Here is a 26,222-nt window from a genome sequence, read left to right on the forward strand (position 1 = left end):
GAAAAGGTTTGACCAAAACCTTTTCTGCTCATAGGTAAGAATCTAATGAGCACTACAGTTCTGGATAAAAACCTCCTTTAACCTGTGATGCACCTCCCAAGTACTCCAGTGGGGGAATCAGTGCTTTATTATGTGTGGGATTCTGGGTGGTGAAATTAAAGCGCTGCACTCTACCTAGCTGAGCACTTGTACTGCCTGGCATTGGTGTTAGGGGCAGGGGTGTGGTGTCGGCCTAGCCTGGGTGGGTTTGCAGTGCTGTGGTGGTGTAACATGAGCGCACAGGTGGGGTGTCAGTGATGTGATGTCATCCTGATGTGTCAGCTGTGGGGGCCCCCCCCCCCCGTGTCTTGACCGCGCGCTCTTGTCTCTTTGCCCCTTTCCCGTAGCTGGATGAAGAGGCCTCGGTGCGGCGTCCCGGACCAGCAGGGGGGCGCGTCCAAACTGAACGTGCGGAGGCGGCGCTACGCCCTGACGGGACAGAAGTGGCAGCACAAGCACATCACGTACAGGTGAGGGGGGGGGGGGGCGTAGTGCGCCACGCGTGACGGCAGGGGTGTGCGGTCTCCGTGGCACCACAACACCAGACATTATCTATTTCCTTTTCAAAAAGAAGTGGCTTAGAACACTTCCAAACTTTTCTGAATGTTTCAATGATGGAACACGTCTTACACAAGGCAAAACAGCACTGTCCTACTTGGGATTTGAACCCATGACCCATGATGTTTAACCTAAGCAATTAGACCACGTGTTACTCTGTCCATCAGAGCACCTACTGCGAAGATGGGCAATGTCTGCAAGCCTTAGAGGTGTAGAGGCTGGTGAGTGCTGGCAGTAGGTTGTGGGTTCTGTCTCCTGCCAAAGGGATGCACCAAAATCTCTAAAATTTACATTCACTGCCTGTTCCCACTTTATTAATAATTTTCCTATAATGCACTGGGAATACATTTATGCGGGGTGTTTTAATGTCAAGCTGCTGCATATCTCAGAGAGTGGGATAGGATCCAACACTACAAGCCCTGCAGGCTCCCTTTCCAGATATTACTGCAACATGACTGTCTGTCTCGCTGATCTGGACCGGGAACAGCAGGCTCTTTGGGTTCCTGCCCAAAGGGAGAGCTCCAGCCCTTCACCCTGTAGGCCATGATGGTACAGCGCTAGGTGAGGTTACAAAAAGGATGATGTCATTAGCAGTGTTGTAGGTCTGTGGTGAATCTCCTCTGAACTCGGAGACCATTTGCAGGCTCTAACTGCAGCGAGGGCATTTAGAGAAAGGCAAGGTGCCATCATGTCTGGTTCATGGAAGTTAACAAACAGCCCAGCATATCTCATTAAGAGCCTTTTTTTGTGTTTTCAGAGTCCCTGAATCTCATCCAGCACGCAAATTGAGACCTTGTCATTTTTCTTATTCTAATCTCTTTTGTTTTTTTTTTTCATTCTGCTGTTTTATTACCTTTTTCCTTCCCACGTCACCAATTTTCAGTGATTTTTTTCCATGGAGCCACGTGCTGCTATTTAAAGATTATTTTGAATCAAACCTGTGCATGATCTGAATCAGTTATGTAATTGCTAAATGCAATCTAAAAAAGACAAATGTTACCTACCGCTAAGCAATGGAGCAGAGCCACTTATATAATGTGTGTTTTGCTGAAATAACATTGCAGCTTAGACTGCAGATGTGAATTCAGCTCATGGAAGGAAAACAGAATTCAAACAGGCAGCCAGTCCAGTTTACTCCCAGAGGCGCTAGAGCTAACCCATAAGCAACTGGCGTGGAGCTTGTTGCTTTGCTGCTTTAAATGTTTTTGTTGCTGTGCACGTGTATGCGTGTGTGTGTGTGTGTGTGTGTGTGTGTGGCCCTGCTTGTAATTCACACTGAAACACTAATGAATCATAAAACCTCAGCAACATTGCATCTAGCGCCTCCTCTGATATGAGAGAGCACAGTGAAACTGTGAATCACATAAAACCAGTGAACGTACCGTCCCTGTGAGGTGGTCGCCAAGCAACTGCACATGCACACAGAGGGTTACAGGTTCCAATGACAGCTACTTGGGGGCAATGCTGTTGTGCCTTTGCACAAGGCACATGATCAGAATAGCTTCAGTGAATAACCCAGCCATGTATGTTTAAAAGGAAAACACAAAAATGAAAACCCCACAGGCTGCCCCTTATAAGGACGAGTAAATAAAAATCTAACCTGAGCAATGTGGACCTCTGAGATGCGCATTGGAAAGGTGTTGACCACACATCGAGCTGGAAGCAGCTCTTTTCTCATTTCCTGCACCAGTCTTGTGCAGGTTGGTGGGCGCGACCGCCGGGGGGGGGGCATTCTTTGCCCCATTTAGCTCTGATGAATGACCGCAGTGACAGAGGATGAGGGGTTTTTTTAAACACATTATTCAAATTTGGCCCTCGTTTAATTCGATCGGACGCTCATCTGCTTGGATGAGACGTATAGCAGTGGAAGCCGGGCTGGTTCCGTGATGGATGGCCGACCGGGGCCGGCAGTATTTCCGCCCCTGCGGGTCTGCCAGCGAGCGATAAAGACCAAAATGCTAAAGTTCAGCCCGGGCCGGCGGGATTGCAATTCTAAAAGAAAACTTTGAACGTTCCGTTTCTTCCCTCCGATCGGAGCATGCAGTGCTGTTTATTCCTAAGCCTGGGGTGGGGGGGGGGGGGGTTTGAGGGAAGAAAGGGGTGGAGGGGGGGGGGGTCGAGGAGGAACTGAGCCCTATTTCCGGAATGTGTCCTTTTTCATCTTAAAAGGGAGTATTGCGGCCTCTCTCCCAGCTGCTTGAGAAGATGAGTTTTAAAAGCTACGTTTTAAAAGTCATCACACTTGAGCGAACTAGACTGAGAGAATGATTTGTTGGTCCTCATAAATATTCCTGACACAGCTCCACGAGCCAAATTCATTATATTCTCAGTGTATTTTAAACAGTGCAAACTGGAAACTCCTTGTGAAAAAAAAAACCACAACTCTAAAGCAGCATTAGTTTAGTATTACATTAGTATTGTCATTACTTATATAACATTCCCCTTTAATTGTTTTGAGAATAATAACAGAGTATGTGGAGTAATTCATATCTATACCTAACTCAGGCTGCCTTACATATGCTTTTGGTGACGTTAAATGTGATTCTGACGTAAGCCTACTTATTAATCCACCATACTTCTGGCAAAATTTGACATATTTGCTGGTTTGACTTTATGATGCACAGTTGTATCAGTTATGTGTGACAGTCAAACGCTGAACAGTTTTGCTGATCTTGATGGCAAGGGGACAGGCTAATGCAGTGGTCAGGTGTATGGAGCAAGCCATCCACATGATTGTCTGGGGTAATGCCTTTAGAAATGACTAGTGACTCATTCTGCATGCACACTCCCGTGATGCGTAACGCCACCAGGGCCCTTATGTTGCAATTCCTTGTTCTCTCCCCACAGCATAAAGAACGTCACGCCCAAAGTGGGCGTGGCCGAGACCCACAACGCCATCCGCCGTGCCTTCGATGTGTGGCAGAACGTCACCCCGTTGCGTTTCGAGGCCGTCCCCTACAGCGCCCTGGAGAACGGCAAACGGGACGTGGACATTACAATCATATTCGCCTCGGGTTTCCACGGCGACAGCTCGCCCTTCGACGGGGAGGGGGGCTTCTTGGCGCACGCCTACTTCCCGGGGCCGGGCATCGGGGGGGACACGCACTTCGACTCGGATGAGCCCTGGACCCTGGGGAACCCCAACCACGACGGTATGTGTTGCAGCTCAGTGTAGTAGTTAGACAGCATGTCTTATAACCAGAGGGTTGCTGGTTTGATTCCCAGATGGGACACGGTGTCAGCCTCAAGCAGGGCACTTCCAGCTGTATAACTGGGCTTTAAAAAAAATAACACATGGCAATCGGAACGGTGGGGTCAATACATGAAAATAATGACAGGGTTATGGGGAAGGTGGGGGGGGGGGAGGGGGTAGATTAGGAAAGGGAAGAAAGAGAAGAGGAAGATAAGGATGTAAGAAGAGAGAGACAGGCTGGTTTTGGATGGAGGGATGTGAGGAGAGAGAGACAGGCTGGTTTTGGATGGAGGGATATGAGGAGAGAGAGACAGGCTGGTTTTGGATGGAGGGATGTGAGGAGAGAGGGAGACAGGCTAGATCAGGAGGGTGATAAGGCACATCTCCGAGCAGCAGCAGAAGGAGACGGCAGTAGGCTGCGGCTGAAGCTGCGAGGCCGGCCGGGGCGATCCGAGGACAGGCGGTGAATCAGTCTACACGTGGCCGGCAGTGTCTGGAGCTCCGATCGTTCCAGTCTAGAGCACCCCTCCCCGCCGGGATGGGGGCGGGGACAGGGGGAGGGGGCGAGGGGGGGGGTGGCTAGCGATCACAGCAGCAGAGACGAACATGCGTAACGCACCCGCAACAAATGGCGAATTCATCCCGAGCGCCCCGAATGCGGACGCACACCCGCCTCGCGGTGCTCCGCACACAGAGCGCGGTCCCGCACCTCGTGAATCATGGAGACGCGATTACCGAGAACCCAGCAGCAGGGAGCGTAAAGAGGCCGTGGAAATAACGCACTCGCTGTAGTCTATTAACGCAGAGGCTGTTCCTGCGCCGATCTACAACCTCCCCGCACTTCAAAGAGGAGAGCTTTCCCCCTGATTTGGGCTGTAGAGAATCCCCGTGGCAACCTTCACTCTCGGCATTCTCGAGGTGTTTGGTGGGGGGAGAGGGGGGTGGAGGCAGGTCCAAAAATAGAATTTGAGCGGGGTTTGCCATGTGAGTTTTCCCTCCTGTTCAGCACAAGCAGCGAATAACATTATTGCAAAATTTCTGTGCCATTGCAAGGCATAGCATGCACACGCACACGCACACACACACACACACACACACACACACCTGTCCACACAGTACATGTAGCGCCTTCCTATAGCTGTGTGTGAACAGATGGTTAGTCAGGGGACGGAGTGGGGGGATGGGGGGGAGGGCACTGGGGTTAGTTCATTAAAGCGAGCAAATGGCACGAGTCACTGTTAGGGAATTGATCTGAGGCCTGGAAAAATGTTATACCTCACACACTGGTGACTCACAAAGCCACGCTAACATGCTGAATGAAACATATGAAATACATTTCAGAACATAAATGTCAGAAGGCATGTGCGGGCAGGCATGTGTATGTAACTGCTCCGTTTCTGTGCTGGGAAGCCCGCGGTCGCATGTCCAATGAAGCCGTAGAGGTAATAAATGCGTTGTGGCGCAAACATTTGTCAGCAAAAAACACGACGGTGTCTGCTGGCTGGATCGATGCTGAGCTGAGTCATTATTCCAGCTTATTAGGCCTGTCGTGTCTGTATGGATTTTTCTCTGTGGTCTTTACATGGACCTCTTTGTTAGGACATAAACATGTGGGTGATGACGTGGCACAGCTACCAAACAAACGCAAATGCTGTCGGCCCATTTAAACTGCAGAGCATATCTGTCTGAAGATCTGAGTTCTCCGCACGTTATTTTGCAGGTAATTATGGCTTGAGTAAAACTGAGAAAGAGGCGCTGGGCGTTAGGAGGATAAAATCACAGTGTAATGTTACGCTGAAAGCACAGTCCCATTCTGCAGGGAATGGTGAGGCATCCAGTCGCCACTCTTCCCCAGAGTTAAGATCCCGCTTGCATTAATCCCTTTGATCTGATTGGACGAGGTCGGTCCCTGTCCCTGCTCCCGTGATAGCAGTGGTTGTTGGCGTACGGATGGGATCTGTTTGAGAGCGTTTACTGCAGAGCGCTGCTCTGCACGACCTCTCATTCATCTGCTACGGCCAGAAATCCCACAGGAGAGGGGGGGGGGGAGGGAGAGAGAGACAGGGAGAGAGAGAGAAAGGGAGAGAGAGAGAGAGAGAGAGAGAGAGAGAGAGAGAGAGGGAGGAGGAGGAGGAGGAGGAGGAGGAGAGAGAGGGAGAGAGAGAGAGAGAGGGAGAGAGAGACACAGAAGGAGAGAGAGAGAGAGAAAGGGAGGAGGAGAGAGACAGAGGGAGACAGAGATGGAACGAGAGAGAGAGAGAGAGAGAGGGGAAAGCAGGATAGAGACAGAGATGGAGAGAGAAAGAGAGAGATCGGGGGGAGCAGAGAGACGGGGAGAGCAAGAGGGGGAGGGGAGAGAGCGAGAGAAAAAGCGGCGGGACACAGAATGACAGTGCTAGGTGACGCGAGGGAGCTGTAGCTAGGGCGGAGGTGTCTGGCCTGTCCCCGAGCGAATCTCTCTGCCACAGGGTTCAGGCTCTATCAGACAGCAGGTTTGGCGTGGGCCACTGAAACGCCTGGCCTACGGCACGGTGGATCATAGATACAGGCATCGATGTGTGCTGTCACTGTGACTGTTTTTATTGCTGCTGTTTGGACCATAAAAACAGTCAGTCCGTTTATCATAATTGCTATTATTACACAGTACCAGTCATGTTTGGACACACCTGATTAAGATAATGGGAAGCATGCAGTGAAAGACATTTTGATCTCAAGACTCACACTTAAATGCTTGACATTTGTTTCCTAGACAAACATAGTGACATGATGCCTATGTATGAACTTCTTTCCAAGAAAATTTTTTAAAAATATTTTTCGGTTACTCTGAAGAATCTGTAATTTAAGATTTTGATTCGTTTTTTTGGTCACTGCATAATTCCATTTGTGTTATTTCATAGTTTTGGTGTCTTTACTGTTACTCTAAAATTGTGGAAAATAGCACAAATAAAGAGAAACTCTTGAGTAGGTGTGTCCAAACTTCTGACCGTAAGCAGTAGCAGTAGTGGCCCATTCTTTGCATCTAATGCAGATCCCTCACACACAAACTGCTCTCAAGCCCGGGTCCTAAACTGGAGCTCAAAGCCCCATAGCGCACTGACTCTGATAACGTGCTGCGGCTCATTGGATTTCCCCAGTTCCCTCTGTTGCCATTGTAGCGGCGGGTGCGGCAGTGTCTGTGGCCGATAGCGGTTCAGCTGGGGATTGTCCTGCATCCTGAGCAGCTCTGGGAATCTCGTAAAGCTTGTATGATAAGACAGGTTTTGCTGATCTGGGGCGCTTTGGGTAAAGTCGATCTCCGTGAGCGAGATCTGGGATGGTAAAAATGCTCCCGGGGGGCAGGGGGTTGGGAGTTTCGCTGCTTTCGTTTACAGAGCATGTGTAGGTCAGGGGTCATCCGCTGCTCACAGATGCTAATGTGCCATTATGTTTGCAAACTGGTTAGTTATTTTTTTGGTTTCAACATAGGAACTCTTCTCTCTATGAGCCAGCAATGCCAGCTATGTTTCTGAGCTTCAAAGCTTCAGTGCTGAGCACTCTCAAAGACTCATGGAGAATAGCTATTTTGATTTAGATTTCATACCTTTGTGAAGGGATTTTATGATATCAGGCCCCCTTTCCCCCCTTCCACATACTTCAGCTAAGAAAAGAAAAACACAGCATACAAAAATAAATAAAAGGAAATAACTCCTCAGCTTATGGTAGTGGTGGTGGTGGGTACGTATGTGTGTGTGTGTGTGTGTGTGTGTGTTTGTGTGTGTGTGTGTGTGTGTGTGTGTGAGGTAGGGGTGATAGTTCAGAGGTTTCCTCAGTGTTATCTCCACCAAGGATCTCCCTGGCTCAGTTTTTAGAGTCTCCACTTGCACAGGGTGTCCAACCAGAGAAAGTTATGACATGGCTTTTGATTAACTCATAATTAACTGAAAGCCTCAAAAACAAATCACCTCTCAGAGACCAAAGAGGCGGCATCTTTTTCCCCACGTTCCCGTCCCTGGCTTGAGGGGGTTACAGGGGGGGAGGAGATTTATTGCACTGTAGACACGCCCCCTGGGGCATGGCAGTGAAGTCACACCCCGAGGCGTGGCCACAGCCTCCCGCACCGCCTCCAGCCGAGCGCTGTCCTCCAGGACTCTGTTCCGTTTGCCTCCATTTTCTCCTGAAGCTTTCGATTGCGTAGGTTTATCTCAGAGTGCGGTTTGTCCCCGGGCATGTTGTGAGGCCAGCTTCATGACCACAGACAATAACGTAAATGTAATGGTAATAGCAGAAGCCATCTGCAGACATTGGCGTGAAGGAAGAGCACAGCTCTAAGGACCACTCATAGCACTGCATCACAGGCAAAATTTCAGCCTGGGGAATCGGTTCATTTGCCGCCGCCCCCCCCCCTTGCAGTCACTGTACACTGTAGGCACGATCCATCCTCGAAATGACTTTTTATAATTTGCTGTGTCTTCATTAGTTGCTTACATCCATTTCGCTTCTTGCTCTCGCTGCTGCAGATTCAGGCCTCTGATAGCCACATTCTTTAACGTTCTGGACCACATCCACGGCTTATTATGGCAAAACCTAACGCACAGATAATAAGCAGTTTTTTTATGAAAGAGATAAATAATAAGGCAGACATACAGGCAGGTGGATAGATGGGCAGATGGATGTGTTCTAAGAAAGGGTTGAATGGTGATTCATTGGGGATGCCAAATGTAAAAGGTTTACTGAGACCCAAGGGTGGGTGTTTTGAATCAGGCCCATGTGCGGTTGAAAGCCGTGGTAAGGTGCTGACAGAGGGAATCTAGCTGGTGACACGGGTTTGTGGCTGTGGCTGAAACCGGCCAGAGTTCCCCATTATCATTCACTGTGGGTAGCAGGACGCCCCTCATTTGCGTGAGGTTTCATCCACAGAAGGTCACCTGAGCGGGTCGCTTGACGCACATGAGACCCTGAGAAGGGCGAAACGCCGCACTTGATCTCCACTGTCCTTCTCGCCTCTGCCCGTGCTCAAAGCGCCTGGGTCCGATCCAACCAATCCGGAGCCTGCGTCTCAGTCCGCAACCCTGCCCATGTTCAGAGTGAGCGGGGTGAGCTCTGACGGGACGGTCCCGCACACTCAACAAATGCTTCTCAGCTGCGGCTGTGTGCGTTTCAAAGCCTAAGAGAAAAGTAACTACAGAATGCCACTGTGTCGGTCGGAGCTGGTAGCTTCACTCCCTGACAAAAGAAGGACAGGATAAAGCATCTGGTTTTTTTGAATCCCCCAATTATATCCACCATTGTCTCTTTTCCCTTTCATAAGCTGCTACTGAATACCACAGATAGAAAGAGGTCTGTGCTTCCTTTCACAAACTGCTTCTGAATACTACAGAAAGATGGAGGAGTGAGCGTGTGCTGGATTAAGCCTGGTGTGATGTTCCTGCTGTGGGGGGAGACTCAGAGCCCCAGAGTCCTCACTGAGCTCTACCCTTTGTGTCCCTTCATCCCTGTCATTGTTTCAGGTACCCCAGCTCTTTTGGGTCAGCTGAAGGTGCAAGGGTAAGCTACAATTGGGCCAGTGTAGCCATTAGAAGTTGTCGTGGCAATAGAAGCCTCGCCGTTGCCTGCCACTGCGGTCCTGGGGCAGGAATCCAGGACACAAGGCCCTCCTCTCCCCCCTGTCAGAGCCTGATCCGGCATGAGCACATGAATAAAGGCATTCATAAATGCATAACTAAATCAATGGAATAGATAAATAAGCCGCGCGGATCATAAATATTCCTGGGGCCCGTGTTTCTCGCGGTGCCGCCAGTGAGTCAGGGGAGATTAATGGTCTGATGGTGTTCCCTGAAGCGTCCTTGCTCACGCTCACCTCATTAATAACGGCCCGACCCACGCCGCCCTGCGGGGGCGCCAGAGAGCGCCCAGACGAGACTGATAACGGGAGGTGAGAGGGTCTTAAAAAAAAAAAAAATCAACAACAACATCACCCGAATCATCAAGCCCATCATATGACAGTGGAACTCGTGTTTCTTCTGTTTTTTTCCTTCCCTTTCCTTCTTAAAATGAAGCAGACATCCTTACACGCGCGCACACACACACACACACACACACACACCCCTCAGGACTGTGTTTCTCATAACCTCCCAGCAAAGGCACTAATTAAGCAAAGGCCTGATGCAAGAAGGCTGTCTGTGTCCTCGTCACGTGTGTCGTGCGCGAGGACTTCTCTGCCCAGGGGAGGGCTGGGCCAGCGTCCTCAGGCCCCCCCTCGACTCGTGTCATCCGAGGAGACAAGGAGAGCGGGGCTGGCGAGGAGAAGAGGTCTACGAGAACTCCTCCTCGCTCATCCACACACGCACCGAGCTCCTCCCGGGCTCTGGAGAAGCCACTCCGGTTGTGGTGGTGGTGGGGGGGGGTTTGTCTCCATAGAAATGTGTCCCCGTTTCACCGTTCCCGGAGATGTGTCCCTCGGTCCCCTTTTTGTTTCCTCAAAAGCTTATCCTCATTTCACGGTGTGTGTACTCACCGAAGACGCGCTTTTCTCTCCGCGTCTCCATAAATACCGCCTGCATAATCCCGCCACGCTCCTCAGCCGGTGTAACGTTACTGTACAGGTTCCAGGCGCTCATTTTCATACATTTGACATACCTGCACATCATGTATGATTCATGGCATATTCCAGGATGGTGTGTCAGAACACACCAATGAGAATTAAGAAAAAAAAAAAAAGTTCATGTTTTTGTAAGTGCGTACTGAAAGTCAAACCTCTGTGATGTGGTTAGTCATGCTATTCTTACATTTACATTTATTCATTTGGCAGACACTTTTATCCAAAGCAGCGTACGCATAAGGCAGAGTGCAACACATGAAAACGCTATGCATGGAGTCACAGTATTAGAAGTGCTGCATGACCAAATTTCAATAGTTGGCCAGACAAGGTGCACGCTAGGTAGAGACACAAGTGCAATAAGCCATTAATTTTTCTTAAGGAAAACAGTGTTTAGGGCGTAAGAAGTTGCTTTATTCTTGAGCAAGACAATAATATGTTCACAGGATCAACCATTGTTATGATGTGAGCCGGTTCCGTTTTGAGGAGCAATCGCTTCGGATAATAGTGTGATCTCCACTCTCCACTGAGTGAGCGCAGAAGAGTCTGTGACCCAGCCCTGCTCTCTGAGAGGCCCAGCAGTTTACCGGGCTCCACTTCTGTTGACTGTGTAGTGAGGGTGAGGATGATGGTAGTCGGGGAGTGTTTTGTGGGGGGGGGGGGGGGGGGGGCGGTGTTGCCGGGGTGTGGAGTGGGCCGGGATCACGACGGTGGAGCTCTGGCGATGTGGATCTCTTTCCTCTCGCCGTGCTCCAGCAGAGCTCACATTCTGTGCCCAGAACAGGAAGTGAAGGGCATATGGAGTGTTTCTGTGCCATCTGTAGGCCTTTTTTGTCCCCATTTCACTGGGTCACCGGCTATAAAACATAGGGCTCGATTACAGCAGCACGGGAAGGCTCTTAAAATTTAAATACAATGCCGGTGTTTTCTTTTACGGCCTCTGGCAGGTCTTGTGCGTGCAAAGGCGAGTCCTGGCCCTGCTGGCTTCCCTGAGTGACCATGGCAGACTGTAACTGTTTTTTAGATTCATGTGCTCAGTGAATGACCATAGCTGTGGTGGGTTTGTCATTCCTTTGTGTGTGTGTGAGCCTGAGTGTGAGGGGTGTGTGCATGTGTGTGCTTTGAGTCTCCAGTCGTCTGCTGTAGTCTCTGCGGCTACTGTGTGGGACTCACCCCGCTGCGTTCGCGTCCCCGCAGGAAACGACCTCTTCCTGGTGGCGGTGCACGAGCTGGGCCACGCTCTGGGGCTGGAGCACTCCAACGACCCCACCGCCATCATGGCCCCCTTCTACCAGTACATGGACACAGAGAACTTCAAGCTGCCTTACGACGACCTGCAGGGAATCCAGAAGATCTATGGTACGGAATAATGTGGGCGGGGTCACAGGGTGGTGGGCGGGGTTGCGGGAGGAGTCTGTGGGGCCTAACGACATGTCTCATTCGAGAGTGCATAAAAGGCTCAGTGGGGTGGGGCTTTGTTTCCCATAATGCAGCTGAGTATGAATCTGCTTTCCCATTCCCTAAAGCACTCTCTCCCTCTCCAAAGACACCTCCAAATTGTAAGCACGTTCACACTGCCGTTAATGGCTTCATCACTTTGCTGTCATACCCTTGGGCCTTCTGTAAACTGAAAACGAATGTCAGCCTCCAATTAGGTAGACATTTTAGCTCATAATGGTAAAAGTAACATACTGATCGATTTACAGAGAGCGAGCCTACGCGCTCTCAGGACAAACTCTTGCAAGACGCTTTCAAAATGTCTGCGTGTGGCCTAGGGCTGTCACAGGGACAGCGTCTGCCATGTTTCCTGAGGTAAAGGAAGCTTGCTGTTGCTGGCTGTAGTGGAGTAGCGCTGTTTCACACGGTACAGTCAGATGGACCCTACAAACGGAGGGAAAATTGAACGGTTCTCCCAAAATCTGGACCCCGAGCCTCCTGGGAGTTGGGCTCCTTCCCCCGGTCAGATAAGGGTTCCTTCTGTCCGCTGCGGCGACACCACCAGCGTCACAATCAACTCCCCCCCGCCCCCCCCACCTCTCCAAGGACGTGGTGGAGTTGGGGGAAGTGTGGCGGAGGAAGATAACACAGAAGATCGGAGATGACCTATGCGGCACGCCCGCAACCTCCAAGGGGAGAGAGAAAGACAGAGAGAGAGAGAGAGAGCGAGAGAGAGAGAGAGAGAGAGAGAGAGAGAGAGAGAGAGAGAGAGAGAGAGAGAGAGAGAGAGAGAGGAGGAAGGAGAGACAGAAGGAATTGAGAGAGTTGAACTGAGGTAGAGAGAGGCTGAGTGTGGGTAAGAGAGATGGAGGCAGTAAGACAGTGAATGAGAGCGTTACAGACGCAGAAGCAGCTGTGGAGAGGTTCAGACATAAAGAAAGAGAGAGAAATAGATAGAAAGATAGACAGGTAGTAGTGGAAAGAGAGAGGGAGATAGAGGCAGGAAGGGAGAGAAGGAGAGAAAGAGAGGATGGGCTGGGAGGAGGGACAGAGTGACCTGTGGAAAGATCTTTGTGTGAGCTAACGTTCAAGTCAGCACGTGACCAGCCTTAGGCCAGTGGGATAACAGCCTGAGCTCAGTTTGGGCTCCAAGTAAGCTCCAAGTGAGCCTTGTTTGTGCTTCTTTTGTCTCAGTAAGAGACCGCCATCACCTCAGAAACTCTCTTTCCTGGCACAAGCCTACAGCGCTTCACAGTTAACAAAAGCACAAGCGTCATCTCACTTTGCCCTGCAGGTTTAAAAAAAAAAAAGAAGAACTCTTTGGAGTTCTTATTTGGAGGGATTTCAGTAATAGTCAGACAAAGAGGACTTTTGTATTTCCCCGTTGTGTAACGTGGGCTCCATTTCAGGAGATTTACTTCAGTCAATAACAAAATCCCTTTTCTTGCTTGATCAATTAGGCAATGGGAAAACACTGGTACAGTAACAATTACACTAAAATGTAATCCTTGGGTGTTATATCAGAGGTGTACTCAAGAGGATTATACATTCATTCATAGTGAGTCCACAGCATGACATCATCACTTTTATTATAAATGAACCATAGCGATTGGCTGTGTTAATCATCTCTCTGACTGGTAGTAATCCCTGTTGAGTGATTGGCTGGGGCTTGGTTATATATACACCGTAGTTACAGTACTTTATCCGCCTGAGCCGTAAACGTGAATGAGGAATTAGCCCAAGCAAACTTTTTTTTCTCCTAAATATGATGACAGCTTGCATGCTTTTATCACCAAAGAGCTATAATGTGATTGGGATTACGATCTCTTTGTTTTCACAGCCTGCTCGGTGTGACTACTAGGAGAATATTTTCCTTTTTGACAGAGAGGAGAGAGATGATATCTAATACACAGCTGTAGGTGAATATGTAAATCATTGCGCTGATTTTGCAATGCAATTAACAGCTTTCTGTACACGGTTAATGACTTTTTCTTAGCGAATATCATTTTTGCACCATAATTATGTTTCTTCCGCATGTGGATTATTCCTCCGAAAAAATTAATACGAGAACGATTTTCTCTGCAGCTGTCTTTGGGGCAAAAAAGCCTTTGAAAACCCTGATGGTACATTTTAAAGACATTTTTTTCCTACCACACTTATCTTACAGTGAGCAGACAGTTGGGTTTGTAATAAATTTCTGCAGCTCTGTGGTCCTGCATCAGTTCTGATAAGTTTTAGAATCACTTCTGTTTTTATTTGCTCAGTAATGAGGGTTTTTTTATTTACTGATTATTTTCCTTTGTTTTGCTTAATGTTTTTTTTATAGTTGCTTTGGCCTCAGTTCCTTATCCTCTCTTTGTTGAGTCAGAGACAGAATGAGTTCCTGCAGAGATTTTGTTACTGGTTATAAGATGGTTCACTGTGACCCCATTTCAGCGTTGAGCTTCCTGGGAGGTAACCGGCCCTTGAGCTGTGCCTTACATGTGCACTCAATGGGATCCTGCACGGTTGTCTCGGAAACTGACTCGCACCCTTGCACAGCAGAATATAGCGGGTACTTCTGTGTATCTGTGGCCCTCGCGAAGCTCAGGACGTAAATTATGCAGAAGCTGCCAGTCTTCAGTTCAGTTAAAGGTCTTCGGCTCTGTGCTCTCTGTCCAGCCTCTCTATCTTAAGGGACTCTTGGCTTCGGAAACTCAGCACCTTTAGTCTCGTTGGGTAAAATGCTGCCCACAGCCATCAGCCCCTGTCCTGCCTTTGGGAGGAAACAAACTTGACCCTTGAGGTTGCACACAGTAGGTTGTGTACAGTACCAGTAAAAAGTTTGGACCCACTTCTCTATCTTTATTTTTACCATTTTCCACATTTTAGAATAATAGTAAAGACATCAAGCATTCAAGCAAATTCAAGCATTTAAGCGTAAGTCTCTAGATCAAAATGCACATTTCCTCGTCTTAATCAGGTGTGTCCCAACCTTCGACTGCTACGATACGGTTAAACGCGCAGCTTTTGTTTATCATGATTAATGTGGTGACTATTTTTTGTGCTCGTTTTCCCTCTAGGTCCCCCCGACAAGGCCCCTCAGCCGACCCGGCCGCTGCCAACTGCCCCGCCCCCTCGCTCGCCCCCCTCGGACCCCCGCAAGCACGACCGCCAGACCCGCCCTCCCCGGCTGCCCGCCGGTGACAAGCCCACCCACCCCAACGCCAAGCCCAACATCTGCGACGGCGGGTTCAACACCCTGGCCATCCTGCGCAGAGAGATGTTCGTCTTCAAGGTACGTGGCCAATGGGAGGGCGTTCTGCTGCTGAGGTCATCAGGGGGGCGGGGACCCGCACAGAGACACTGGGATGACAGTGGGTGGGTCAGAGTGGGAGGAGTGACATGGGTTACAGGTTAGGGGATTGACTGTTTGCCAGGCAGAGGCGGGGTATCAAGGCATTGTTCCCACCAGTCTTCAAGGAGGCTATGGCCTGGATTGACTGTGTTGTCGTAGCATTGATACAACTTTTTGGTCTACCTGAAGGCTACCAGCTCCACTGATCTGCCCTGATGGCTTTTAAGTTTTTGACATAATATGCATACACTTTTGGCCTCAAAAATCCAGCCCTGCTGGTATTCTTTTGTCCATGTGTTTGAAGGAAGGCAAGGTTCAGCTAACACTGAGAAACACTTGCTTCCAGGTGACATCAAATATTAACTACCCGTGTTCTCTGAAACTGAAGCTTTGGTGTGTTTGTGTGGTTATGAAGACGGTGGTTAGCGACATGAGGTGGATTGAACTTGCGTGAAAGGGAAAGGGCACGTCCTTCTCTGAATGTCATCGATCACGCTCTGACACACACGCCTGTTTCAGCCGCGCTTCTTCTGAGTCACGTCTCCTCGATCACGCCGTGTATTTCGGCGTTCCGAGCAGCACAGCGCTGGAAGGAAGGCCCGCTCATACAGTGAGGGTTCTCGTCTTTTAGCCTGTGTGTGTTTTGGTTCCAGGGTCGGAGCTGGAGATATGTGTCCACTGTACTGACTGGCGACTCACTTCAGGAGGGAAAAGGAAAAAAAAAAAAAGAGAACAGCACTCTCTGGTGCTCTGGGTTTGCCCCTGAGGCTGGTGTCTCCATGGAAACCTCCGACCTCATCACTCTCATGGCATCTCCTGTGGCAGCCCTGGTACTTGGAACAGCCAGAAAGGCTCAAGATGCCGAATTTTCAGAATGCCAGAGAGAGAGAGAGAGAGAGGGAGAGAGAGAGAGAGAGAGAGAGAGAGAGAGAGAGAGAGAGAGAGAGAGAGAGAGGGGAGAGGGGAGAGGGAGGGCAGAGGAGATTCAGGAAATTTAATAGCTGTATTAATCCAAACCCGTGGCTTAGGGATGGATTCGGTTTCCCTGCTGGATTTCAGCTGACAGCACCCGAGCACAGGGGTGTTGGGTCGGGGGGGGGGGGGGGATCGTTGATTTACACGACATGTAGAGCGAGAGTTTCGTCCTGAACTCCCGTGTCCCCCCCCCCCTCCGCTCGGGAGCAGACGGTTCCATCTGGGACGTGCCGTGGGATGGTCACGGTTTGGCCCACACCCACCCTGGGCCTTCTCTGCCTCTGGGGTGGAGAGCTGGAGTCATCTCCTGAATCATCTCACTCACCGAATCCTGTGCGGCAGAGCCTGTTTGTCTCTTAGGTTTGCATCGAGCCAGGCTGTGTAGAACAGAGTTTTACTGTTTTCACTGCCGGTTTTAGTGAGCTTGGAGCCTCCCTTTACAGTACATTATTATCATTTAGCTGACAGTCTTATCAAGAGTGACTTACTTCCTTTAGATGTTATCCATTTATGCAGCTGGACATTTACTGATGAAATTCGGGGTTAAGTGCCTTGTTCAAGGACACGCCAGCAGTGCCCCAGCGGGGAATCGAACCAGCAACCTTTAGTTTTGCGAGCCCCGCTCCTTTGAGTTAGTTCCTGACTCTCCCGCCTCCTCTGTAGTTGAAGGGCGTGGTTTAGGTTTGGATGCAGGCTTTGAGAAAGCAACACAGGTGCAATTCCCACTGCAAAGGCTGACCGCAACTTTAAAGGGAATCTAATCGCAGGGAGCAGGTTCACGCAGCGGTCAATTAACAGGCGGAAAGAAAGACGGGAGGCAGGAGATTTTACAGTCCTGTAATTAGGGCTTATTTCTGTACCGTCATGTCGCTCTAATGAGCAATGGAATTTTCGGCTGGTTTCGGGGTTTTTCTCTTTGTCTTTTTTTGCCTTTCAAGCTCCACCATTTAATTGGGGCCACACGGTAGTGGAAAGCGGAAGGATTAGACCAAGAGAAAAGGGGCCAGTTTTGAGCAAGGATTTTAATTAAAAACGTTTGTCTCTTTTTTTTCCTGCAGCATCCGTAGCTGATCGCGTTTAGCAGATATGACTGACAGGCTGTGTCCAGGCATCAAAGCTGAGTAGTGCTGGGCGACAGCGCTCTGTCACAGAGCTGGAGCTTGTGTTTGGAGGAGGCTTTGACTTTTTCCTCGCTCAGCAGCCATGAGCAACATGCCTCAGCCCTTGGTCATATGAGACTGAAATATTATTTTAGCAAAAACGCCCCTCTCCCCCTCCACAAAGACAAATACACAAAGTCCTCCAGCATTCACACACCTTCTCTCTCTCTCTCTCTCTCTCTCTCTCTCTCTCTCTCTCACAAACACAAACAGAAGCGCAAAAACACATGCACACACAGTCCCCTCGGTGTCATACAGCGGAGATGATAGTAGTAACAAACTCAACCAACAGCTCTGCTTCACGGTGCAACGGGCGTGTCACTGTTCTCCTGTCAGGTGACACGTGTGCGATGCGTTCCTGGTGTTTGTCTGTTTACACAGCTCTGTCAGTTTACAGTGTGGATCCACGTCAGTCAGCAGAGTGAGGAGAGATCTGGAAACAAGACACCTTCGCAACCGAAGCTGTTAACGCCTTTGCCAGCAGTACTTGATTTTAGAGCTTATTCCCGGCTTGCTTATGGGGAAATGATGAGGAAGGTGTCTGTCACTGTGGCAGTCTCTCCGAACCTCCTTACTGTCCTCCAGCTTGTCCCCCTACTCCTCTCAATACAACATCAATCTCTCTCTCTCTCTCTCTCCCTCTCTCTCTCTCTCTTTTTTTCCTTCTCTTTGGGTAACCTTTTCTCGCCGAGTGCGGTGTCTGTAGGATAGACTTCTGGGGCGCCCACTGTAGCTCTGTTCTATTTTTGGGTAGCTCCGCCTCGGGCAGGCGTTGTGGGCACCCCTCCAGGCCTGCCCGGTCACACACCTGCCACTGTAATGGCCAAACAGCCAGCGAGTTGGGCACGGGTGGGTAGTGCCACACTGTCACCAAACCACCTCAACACTGCTGCTAAATGCTCTTCTACTTAACTGAGCTGCCCAGCTCTCTACCTCTACATAGCTGCTTCTGAATGCTCCTCTACCTTAACACTGTGTGCCCACCTCACTAATGCTAAACACTCTTCCGCCTTAAATCAGCTGCTGAGCTCACTACTGCCAAAATGCTCCTCTACCGTAATTTAGCCCAGCTCATCACTTCTAAATGCTGCTCCACCTTAACTCTGCTAACCAGCTCATCACTGCTAAATGCTGCCCCACCTCAACTCTGCTTCCCACCTCTCTACTGCCTCAAAGCTACTGCTAAACTCTGTATGTCCTTCATGCAGCTGCTGAATGCTCCCCCCCCCACCCCCACAATAGCTCAGACCTTAAACTCGCTTTTACCTTGAGCCCTCTGTCTTCAATGCAGCTTCTCAATGGGATTACGCTCTAAAGACACTGTGTGTAAAATGACTGTCAACACCTCAGCCCTGTGTGTGTGTGTGTGTGTGTGTGTGTGTGTGTGTGTGTGATTTTTTTTATAGCCATGGCCATTTTCTGAGAAAACACTGACAAAGGCAGCATGAGGTGTGAAAACCCCGGGTAATACTGTGGCGTCATGGTAACACCAATCAGAGTGGAATTCTTTACCTGGTGATGTGACCCCTCAGTTTAGGCTGGTCAGGGGGAAAGATACACCTGTGTCCCGTGCTCAGTGCAGGGTCTGTGATGACCCAAATAAGGACTTTTGGAGACAAGTTGTACCAGACGCACACAGGACAGTCTCTCTGTGTTTAGGTTGTCTGCTGCTGTTGAAGCAGGCTTTTCTGTGTGGCTTTTCTGTGATTGCGGTAGACTCAGAAGAACCTTTTCACAGAGCCTGAGCTCTTTGTTTTGTCTGAAATGCATAAAAGGAGCCTGCTTTTTTCGTACGGTGGAACAAAAATCGTGTTGGGTCTCACCCACGTTATCTGTTTTCAGTTATCCTGCGGTTTCTCGTCCAGGAATAGCGAAAGCGTCTGAGAACGGTCAGCTCTCAACTCAAACCCAGCGGGCTGCTAAAACTGCCTGCGTGAGGTTAGGTGGGACAGGGGTGTGACCCGATTTGGACACAAAACGTCCCCAGGACATTGCGGGGCGTTCGGGGGCTCCCAGCTCCAGACAGAGGCCAGGAGGGCGGGGAGGTTTTGGCTGATCCAAAAACGTACTTTCCAGCTGTGGTTCCTCTTTCCTGTGAGCTTTGGCCTCAGCTCCCCACGCTGGCTGCAGAACAACAGCAAAATAAAAAAAGAAAAAAAACACACACACCTTAGACTCGGGGCTGCCATTTCATTATCGTCTCCTTGCTTCCACTCGCCCGCCCTGAGCAACGAGCCGATTCAGCAAAAACAGAGAGGAGGAGAGCCAGAAAGTGGGAGTGGGAAGGGAGCACTGTTACCCAGCAGCTCGCTTTTGGCAGGGGGAGAGTCTGTGGCAGCCGTGGGGGTTTCCTCGCACCGAAGAGCCTCCCGGTCTGACTCACCTTCCCGTTCTTCACCTTTAGCAGGTTGCACCACATGGCCTCTCCCCGGCTCCACTCTGAGGGGGCTGCTTTACAGAGAGCCACAAACCCCCGGGCTCCTCTGGACCAGGGAACAGGAGTTTCACAGGTCGCAGAGGTCATTTGGATGGGCTTATTGGTTTGTGTTATTGATACTGTGTTATAGATATTGATATCATGTTAAAGGCTACCCTGTACTGTTCAGGAATCAGTTTTTGGTTATGTACATTACAATATTCATTTGCCAGGTGCATTTAATTGGAGCCTGACATTTAATATGAGACTTTCTAGGGGAAACAAGAACACGTTTGAAAATTAATCCTCCATAAATGATTTCCTTGGACGTGCCGAGCACCATTACTAGGCTGATTTATGAAACAATTTTTCAGGGGTTTCCAGTTCTGATAGAACAGCACTTTTGAACAAACTCTTTCCACGGTTTCCAGTTTCTCACAGAACAGCATTTTTAACCAATCGCGTTTCAGCTCCTTCAGCTCCACAGTGCAGTGTGTTGCCACGTGTCATAAACAGGTTTGTGATGTCATGATCCAGGCCATGTTGCATCACCCTCGTGGCTCTACACCTGAGGGCAGGCGAAGGGCAGGGATGGAAATGAGCTCCGCCTCGATGCGGGAAGTGCTGTAAGCTCGGGCATAATTACATCCGAAAGCTAAGGCGACACGTTTCGCAATTAAGAACCGGGCCCGACAATTAACGAGGTAAAAATAGAAGAACCCCCATGGGGTAAAGGTAACCCGATCTCCCCAGGGAGGTTTCAGCTCTGCTCACTGTCACTGGCGTCCACAGCACTAATTAGACGGGCTGGGTGTCCCACCCCCACCCCCCCCTCCTGCTTTCTGCTCTCGTATCCACAGTCACACGAGGACCCCCATGTGTGTGCCTCCAACAGCGTATGCTTCAGTGTGTCTGAACGTGTGTGTGTGTGTGTGTGTGTGTGTGTGTGTGTGTGTGTGTTTCATTCAAGGAGTACAGACTCCTTAAAGCGCACAAACATTCTAGGGCAGCTGTAGTCTGTAGTGAACTCTACAAATGCACATTCTTATATGTGCCTGTATCTAAGTGGAGCTTTGAAATGATTTAAAGTTTTCTGGAAGAAGAAAAAAAAAAATCACTGGAAAAGTACCTGGAACAAGCCCCTTTGGAAATTGTGTAGCTGGACACTTTTTTGGGGCTTTATTGTGCCGTGTCATCAGCAGAGGTAACGGCAGATTAGAGCTGTGTTTATGTCCCCGGGTTTTGGCCAGTGGGCGATTGGTCGCGGTCCCGGGCTGCACAGCACTGCGGCCGCCTTAAAGCGCGTCGTTCCAGCAAAACACACCCCTGCTGAGGAGTTCGGAAAACACACTCGGTGCGATGAGAGGTGTTAAGCGCCGTAAGTTCACCGTGAAAACGAGCAGTAAACTCAGGAATGCTAATGTGAGATGTTCGGAGAGCTGAGATGAGAGAAAGGACGCGCCCCATCGCCCGGTCTCCCCTCTGCTGTCGCGAACGGAAGCCGTTTCTTTGAATCAGAGCCTCCTCACGCTGATATCTATCCACCCCCCCCCCAAAAAAAAAAAAAAAAAAACCAGGCCCAGCCATTTCCTGCTGGCTTTGTGAATAAATCTCCCCCTTTTCTTCCTCTGGTGTAGGCTGTGGAAACAGCGCTCGGCCGCCGCTCCTCCGTAGTGTAAATCTTTTCTCGGGTTCTCCTCCCTCGCAGTGGTCTCAGAAACCACATCCACTCGCCGAGGTGGAGGCAGTGCTCCAGTCTCTGCTGAAGAACAATGGACAATCAGGCCTTTCTCAGCCCCCTCTGTATAAAGTGAAGTGGCTACTGTATAGTGCCTGATGTTGTATGTTTTGTGCTTAAACATAATTAACAGGGGTAGGGCTTAGCTATGAATATCTTGTGACGTTGACATATACAAAAATGTGTGTATTTAACTACTTCCCAGTTTTCTTGGCTGTCTAGCTTTAGATTAGCACAAGTTAACTCGTGGTGATGCTTGAATGGTCTGGGAGTGTTGTTAGTCCGGTCTGATATTGGCGCTCATTTGACTTGGGATGGATAAATTTCTTTTCACTTGTGCTGGAAGTTGCTGTGGATAAGAGCATCTGCTAAATGCATGTAGTGTAATGTGATGTAACAAATGCTGTTTGTTAACTGTGATGGGGTCTTGGGATGAGTGATGTTTCTAAACAGTGATAGGGTGTGCTGGTGGCCCAATGGTGATCATTTTGGGACCCTTAGGGATGAGCAATGCCCATAAACAGGAAGGGGCCTAGCTGAGGGTGCTGTTTGTTAGCAGAGGTGACCTTGTGGTGAGCAGTGTCTGGGGGTGATGGGGCCTGTTCAGAAACAGTGATCAGTTGTGGTGCTCAGTGCTGGGGACTGCTGGTGGGAACAGGTCTTACAGGGATGGAGTCAAACAGTGAGGGTTATAGTGTTGAATAGGAGGGGTCTGCAACTGAGCACTCAGTCCTAAAGACCCTCTCTCCTCTCTCCTCAGGACCAGTGGTTCTGGCGGGTCCGGGACAACGCGGTGATGCCGGGGTACCCCATGCAGATCGCCTACTTCTGGAGGGGATTGCCGCCCAAGATCGACGCCGTCTACGAGAACAGCGAGGGGAAGTTCGTCTTCTTCAAAGGTGAGAGAGGGGGTCTATAGTGTTCAGGTGTCTGATGTGCAGGCATTACTGATCTAGCTGCTTGACATAAGGCCACAATGAATGGAGAGTCTTACAACCTCCAATATGTAAATAGTGGGTGTTGAGTCAAACATGCATTGAGTCTATATGCTGGAATTCATGAAACATGCATTGAACCTATACATTGGTATTCATGAAACATGCATTGAACCTATACACTGCAATTCATGAAACATGCACTGAGCCAATATGCTGGAATTTACGAAACATGGGTTGAGCTTATACACTGGAATTTACGGTAACAGAACGCCCTAGGACACAGTGCAGTGTTGGCTGCCGTCTCCGTTCCCTTCTTTCTCCATTGCGTTCAATCTGTGTCACGTGCGCACTGAAGGAAGCGGTCGAAACAAAGCAGGAGGCCCTGCATCAGCACTGCGGCGTGCGCCGGTCTCAGAGCGCCTGACATGGGGCTGCTGGTCGCGATAAGATCGACCGCTTGGCTGTGAACGGGCCTCGTCGTCCGTCATTAATAATAGAGGATAGAGCTGGCCGTGCCAGGCCGCGTGAGGGACCAAGGCCTTCGGTCGCACTGCACACCGGCGTTTTTTTCCCAGAGACCTTGGGTTTTACTCCACTCCGTTATAGAGTCGGATGAAACATTCCGAGAATGAACTGCTGGATCCCACGCTGCTTAGAGCTTTGGGGAAATACAATGAATGACATACAGTACCAGTCAAAAATTTGGACATGCTTTTCTGTCTTTATCTTTAATAGTAAAGACATCAAAACTATGACACAAATGGAATTATGCAGTGACCAAAAAAGTGTTATATAAAATATAATGTCTTATATTTTAGATTCTTCAAAATAGCCAAAAAGTTTTTTTTAATGGATTTTTTTTTAAAAGAAATTCATACATAGGCATCAACTTCCACTATTTATATCTGTCTAAGAAACAAATTTCAAGCATTTAAGCATAAGCCTTTAGAACAAAATACCTTTGAATGCATGTTTCCCATTATCTTAATCAGGTGTGTCCTGACTTTTGACTGGTACTGTAATGACTGTTTAACAGGACAGGATGGTCTGACCCAGAATCCCTCTTTGTGAGGGTTTTGGGGGGCTGTACCCATGCCTTATTGCATTACAGTCATTTAGCAGATGCTTTTATCCAGAGCAACATACAGTTTACAATTTTTACGTTATCCATTTATACAGCTGGATATCCCCTGAGGCAATTCTGGGTTAAGTACCATGCCCAAGGGTACAGCAGCAGCATCCCAGCGGGGAATTGAACCAGCAACCTTTTGGTTACACTGCAAAAAATAGCCCTTCAAAAATAAGAAATAAAATAATTACTACAAGGTGTTTTTTGCTAGTAATAAGTGAAAAAATCTGCCAGTGGAACTAGTGGAAATACACAGATATTCAAGATGCACCGTCTAAAAACAAGTCCTTGTAGCTCAAGGAAATTTTGCTTGTTTGGTGACTGTGTCTTATATTAAGTGTAAAGAGATAATTTGACTTGAAAAGAGACAAATATGCTTGGTGAGATTTCTCTAGACTGTAATATCTAGATCCTCCCATGGCAACTGGATTCTGGGTCCCCCTGATCTGCTGTGCGGCAGCTTCCTCGTCTCCAGCTGCAGAAAAGATTTTATGGGGCGCAGTGCTCGAGGGAGATTTACTCCAGCGTTTTATCTGAAGAGCGGCTGTCGTCTTAAACCAAGGCAAATGGAGAGTTAATCCATCACACAAAAAAAACAAGCTCATCGTTTGGAGAATATACATGAGCGTAATCCACAATGCACTCCTGTGTGTGTGTGTGTGTGTGCGTGCATGTTTGTCTCCGTATGTGTGTGTGCGTGCGTGGAGAGACAGAGAGAGAATAGTGTTGATGCCACGCTCATGCATCTTTTGATGATTATATTATAAACCTATAAACCTAAACAGGTGCGCAGGTGTTCCTTTTGCTCAAAAAAAAAAAAAAAAAAAAAAAAAAAGCTACGGCAACAACAAAAACAAAACTAGAAAAACACATTATTCATGTCAAGCCAGCCCTGCTAACTGCTTAGCTGATATAACAGGAGGTTGAATAAAAATTCCTCCAGAGACAGGATTTTAGTACGAAAATAAAATTTAACATAAAAATATTTGATTCAATATGAAATTAAATATTACAAGTGCATTAAGAAAGTTTCCATTAGCTTTTCTCTTTGTTTCTGATTATTTCCTGGAAAAAATAATGACCCAGGAAGTAATAAGCTGCAGCTTTCCCTGGAAATCCCTCCTTCGACTGGCCTGATGCTGCCCAGTGATCAGATATCAGAGAGCAGAGCGATAAGCCAGAGCCTGAAACTCATCCCACTTGCTTCTCCTTATCATCCTAGTGTTAGAATGATTGCTTTTCCATCCTGTTTGCCAGTTTTCTTAGGGAACTATCCGGCCCAGTCAGGCGCTTATTTTCTGCAGCAGGGGATTGGTCAGATATCAAGATCTCATAAGAGCCCTGTCCTCTGCCCATTCCTGAAAAGCATTTCTCAGGCATCCTGTTAAATCCTCATTGTCAATCCGCCAACTAAAGTAACTTAGGGTGTTTTTTTTTTTTTTAAACGCTGAAATTGCCACAGTACATTTGCATTCTTTCTAATAGTGTGGTGGCTTCTTCCCTTATGTTCTGAGTGCAGAGGTGTATGAGCACATATACTCACCTCCGGTGGTAGGTTCGCTATAAACTGCAAGGCGTTTTGCCCTTAACTTTTGATTGGTTGTTTCTTTGAGCGAATGAAAAACGACTGTAATGATCTAAGGAGGGAAACCCTACAATTCCCCTCTTACCCAGAATTCCACAGCAGGTCTCCTCGCCGTTTTCCCCTCCCTCACTTCAACTGGGAGTGGTTCATAACCCAAAGGTTGCGGGTTCGATTCCCAGCCGGGCCTCTGCTGTTGTATCCCCGGGCAAGGTACCACATCTGACCTGTCTCAGTAACTATCTGGTTGCATAAATGGATAACACACAAAACCTGTAAGCTGTATATGCTGGATAAGAGCATCTGCAAAAAGGTAATGCCACCCAAAAACCAAGAGGGGAATGTTTTCCCAGACTAAACCAGATGAACACATGTCCTCGTGGCATGGTATTCCTCCAGCTTCCTCACCCCCGTTTGGTTTTACCGGGTCCCCTCAGCCGAGACCGCACACCAGCCGTGATCAGGAAATCTCCAACGCTGAGATATTGTGACATTTAGAAACATGAGCACCAGGGCCTGTCGGCGCGGATAGGCGCGGTTTATTTCCGGGGGGGGGATGGGGGGGCTTTGGGACGAAATGCAAACGGGGGAGCGGCCTGTGAAATTGGCTGTTTGTTCTGCCGAGACCGAGAGTTGCCCCGAATTAATGCAGGCATCTGCATTCCAGAAGAAACCATAGGAATGCGGGCGCTCAGGGCTACAGGGTGAGCGAGGCTTGCCGACCAGGGGAATGATACTGCGACCTTTCAGAGTAAATGGCCTTTAAAGATAAAATAAGCCTCTTGAATGTATTAGAATGTATAAATGCAGGGATTAGCTTTGCATGTTTGTGGTGCATGAGTGAAATGCCACACACACACACACACAGAGCGCATCTTTTTTTTGATGTGTGGCGTAAACCCGGGTGTTTCTGTGGTTTTGTGCTTCTGCAGGGAACCGGTTCTGGGTGTTTAAGGACACCACACTGCAGCCCACCTACCCTAAGGACATCTCCTTGTTCGGCAGTGGCATGCCCACTCAGAGCATCGAGACGGCCGTCTGGTGGGAGGACGTGGCCAAGACCTACTTCTTCAAAGGGGACAGGTGAGCACCAGATATTACGGTTTCGTATGGCCATGGATGAGGACCTTGCCATTCTGTGTTGTC

The 26,222-nt window shown here is 49.0% G+C and overlaps 1 protein-coding gene across 2 annotated transcripts in view; it reads left to right on the forward strand.

Annotated features, from left to right (window-relative positions):
• Positions 1 to 26,222, forward strand: part of LOC118771198 (matrix metalloproteinase-16-like) — a 40,114-nt gene that overhangs the window by 11,153 nt on the left and 2,739 nt on the right. For both annotated transcript variants that reach the window (XM_036519107.1, XM_036519108.1), the window contains 6 exons: positions 387 to 509; positions 3,445 to 3,749; positions 11,562 to 11,723; positions 14,864 to 15,078; positions 22,188 to 22,326; positions 26,009 to 26,159. In XM_036519107.1, the coding sequence (XP_036375000.1) occupies positions 387 to 509; positions 3,445 to 3,749; positions 11,562 to 11,723; positions 14,864 to 15,078; positions 22,188 to 22,326; positions 26,009 to 26,159 (1,095 nt within the window). The remainder of the gene's footprint in view (positions 1 to 386; positions 510 to 3,444; positions 3,750 to 11,561; positions 11,724 to 14,863; positions 15,079 to 22,187; positions 22,327 to 26,008; positions 26,160 to 26,222) is intronic.

This window comes from Megalops cyprinoides, chromosome 24, assembly GCF_013368585.1.
Source record: "Megalops cyprinoides isolate fMegCyp1 chromosome 24, fMegCyp1.pri, whole genome shotgun sequence".
Classification (NCBI taxonomy): domain Eukaryota; kingdom Metazoa; phylum Chordata; class Actinopteri; order Elopiformes; family Megalopidae; genus Megalops; species Megalops cyprinoides.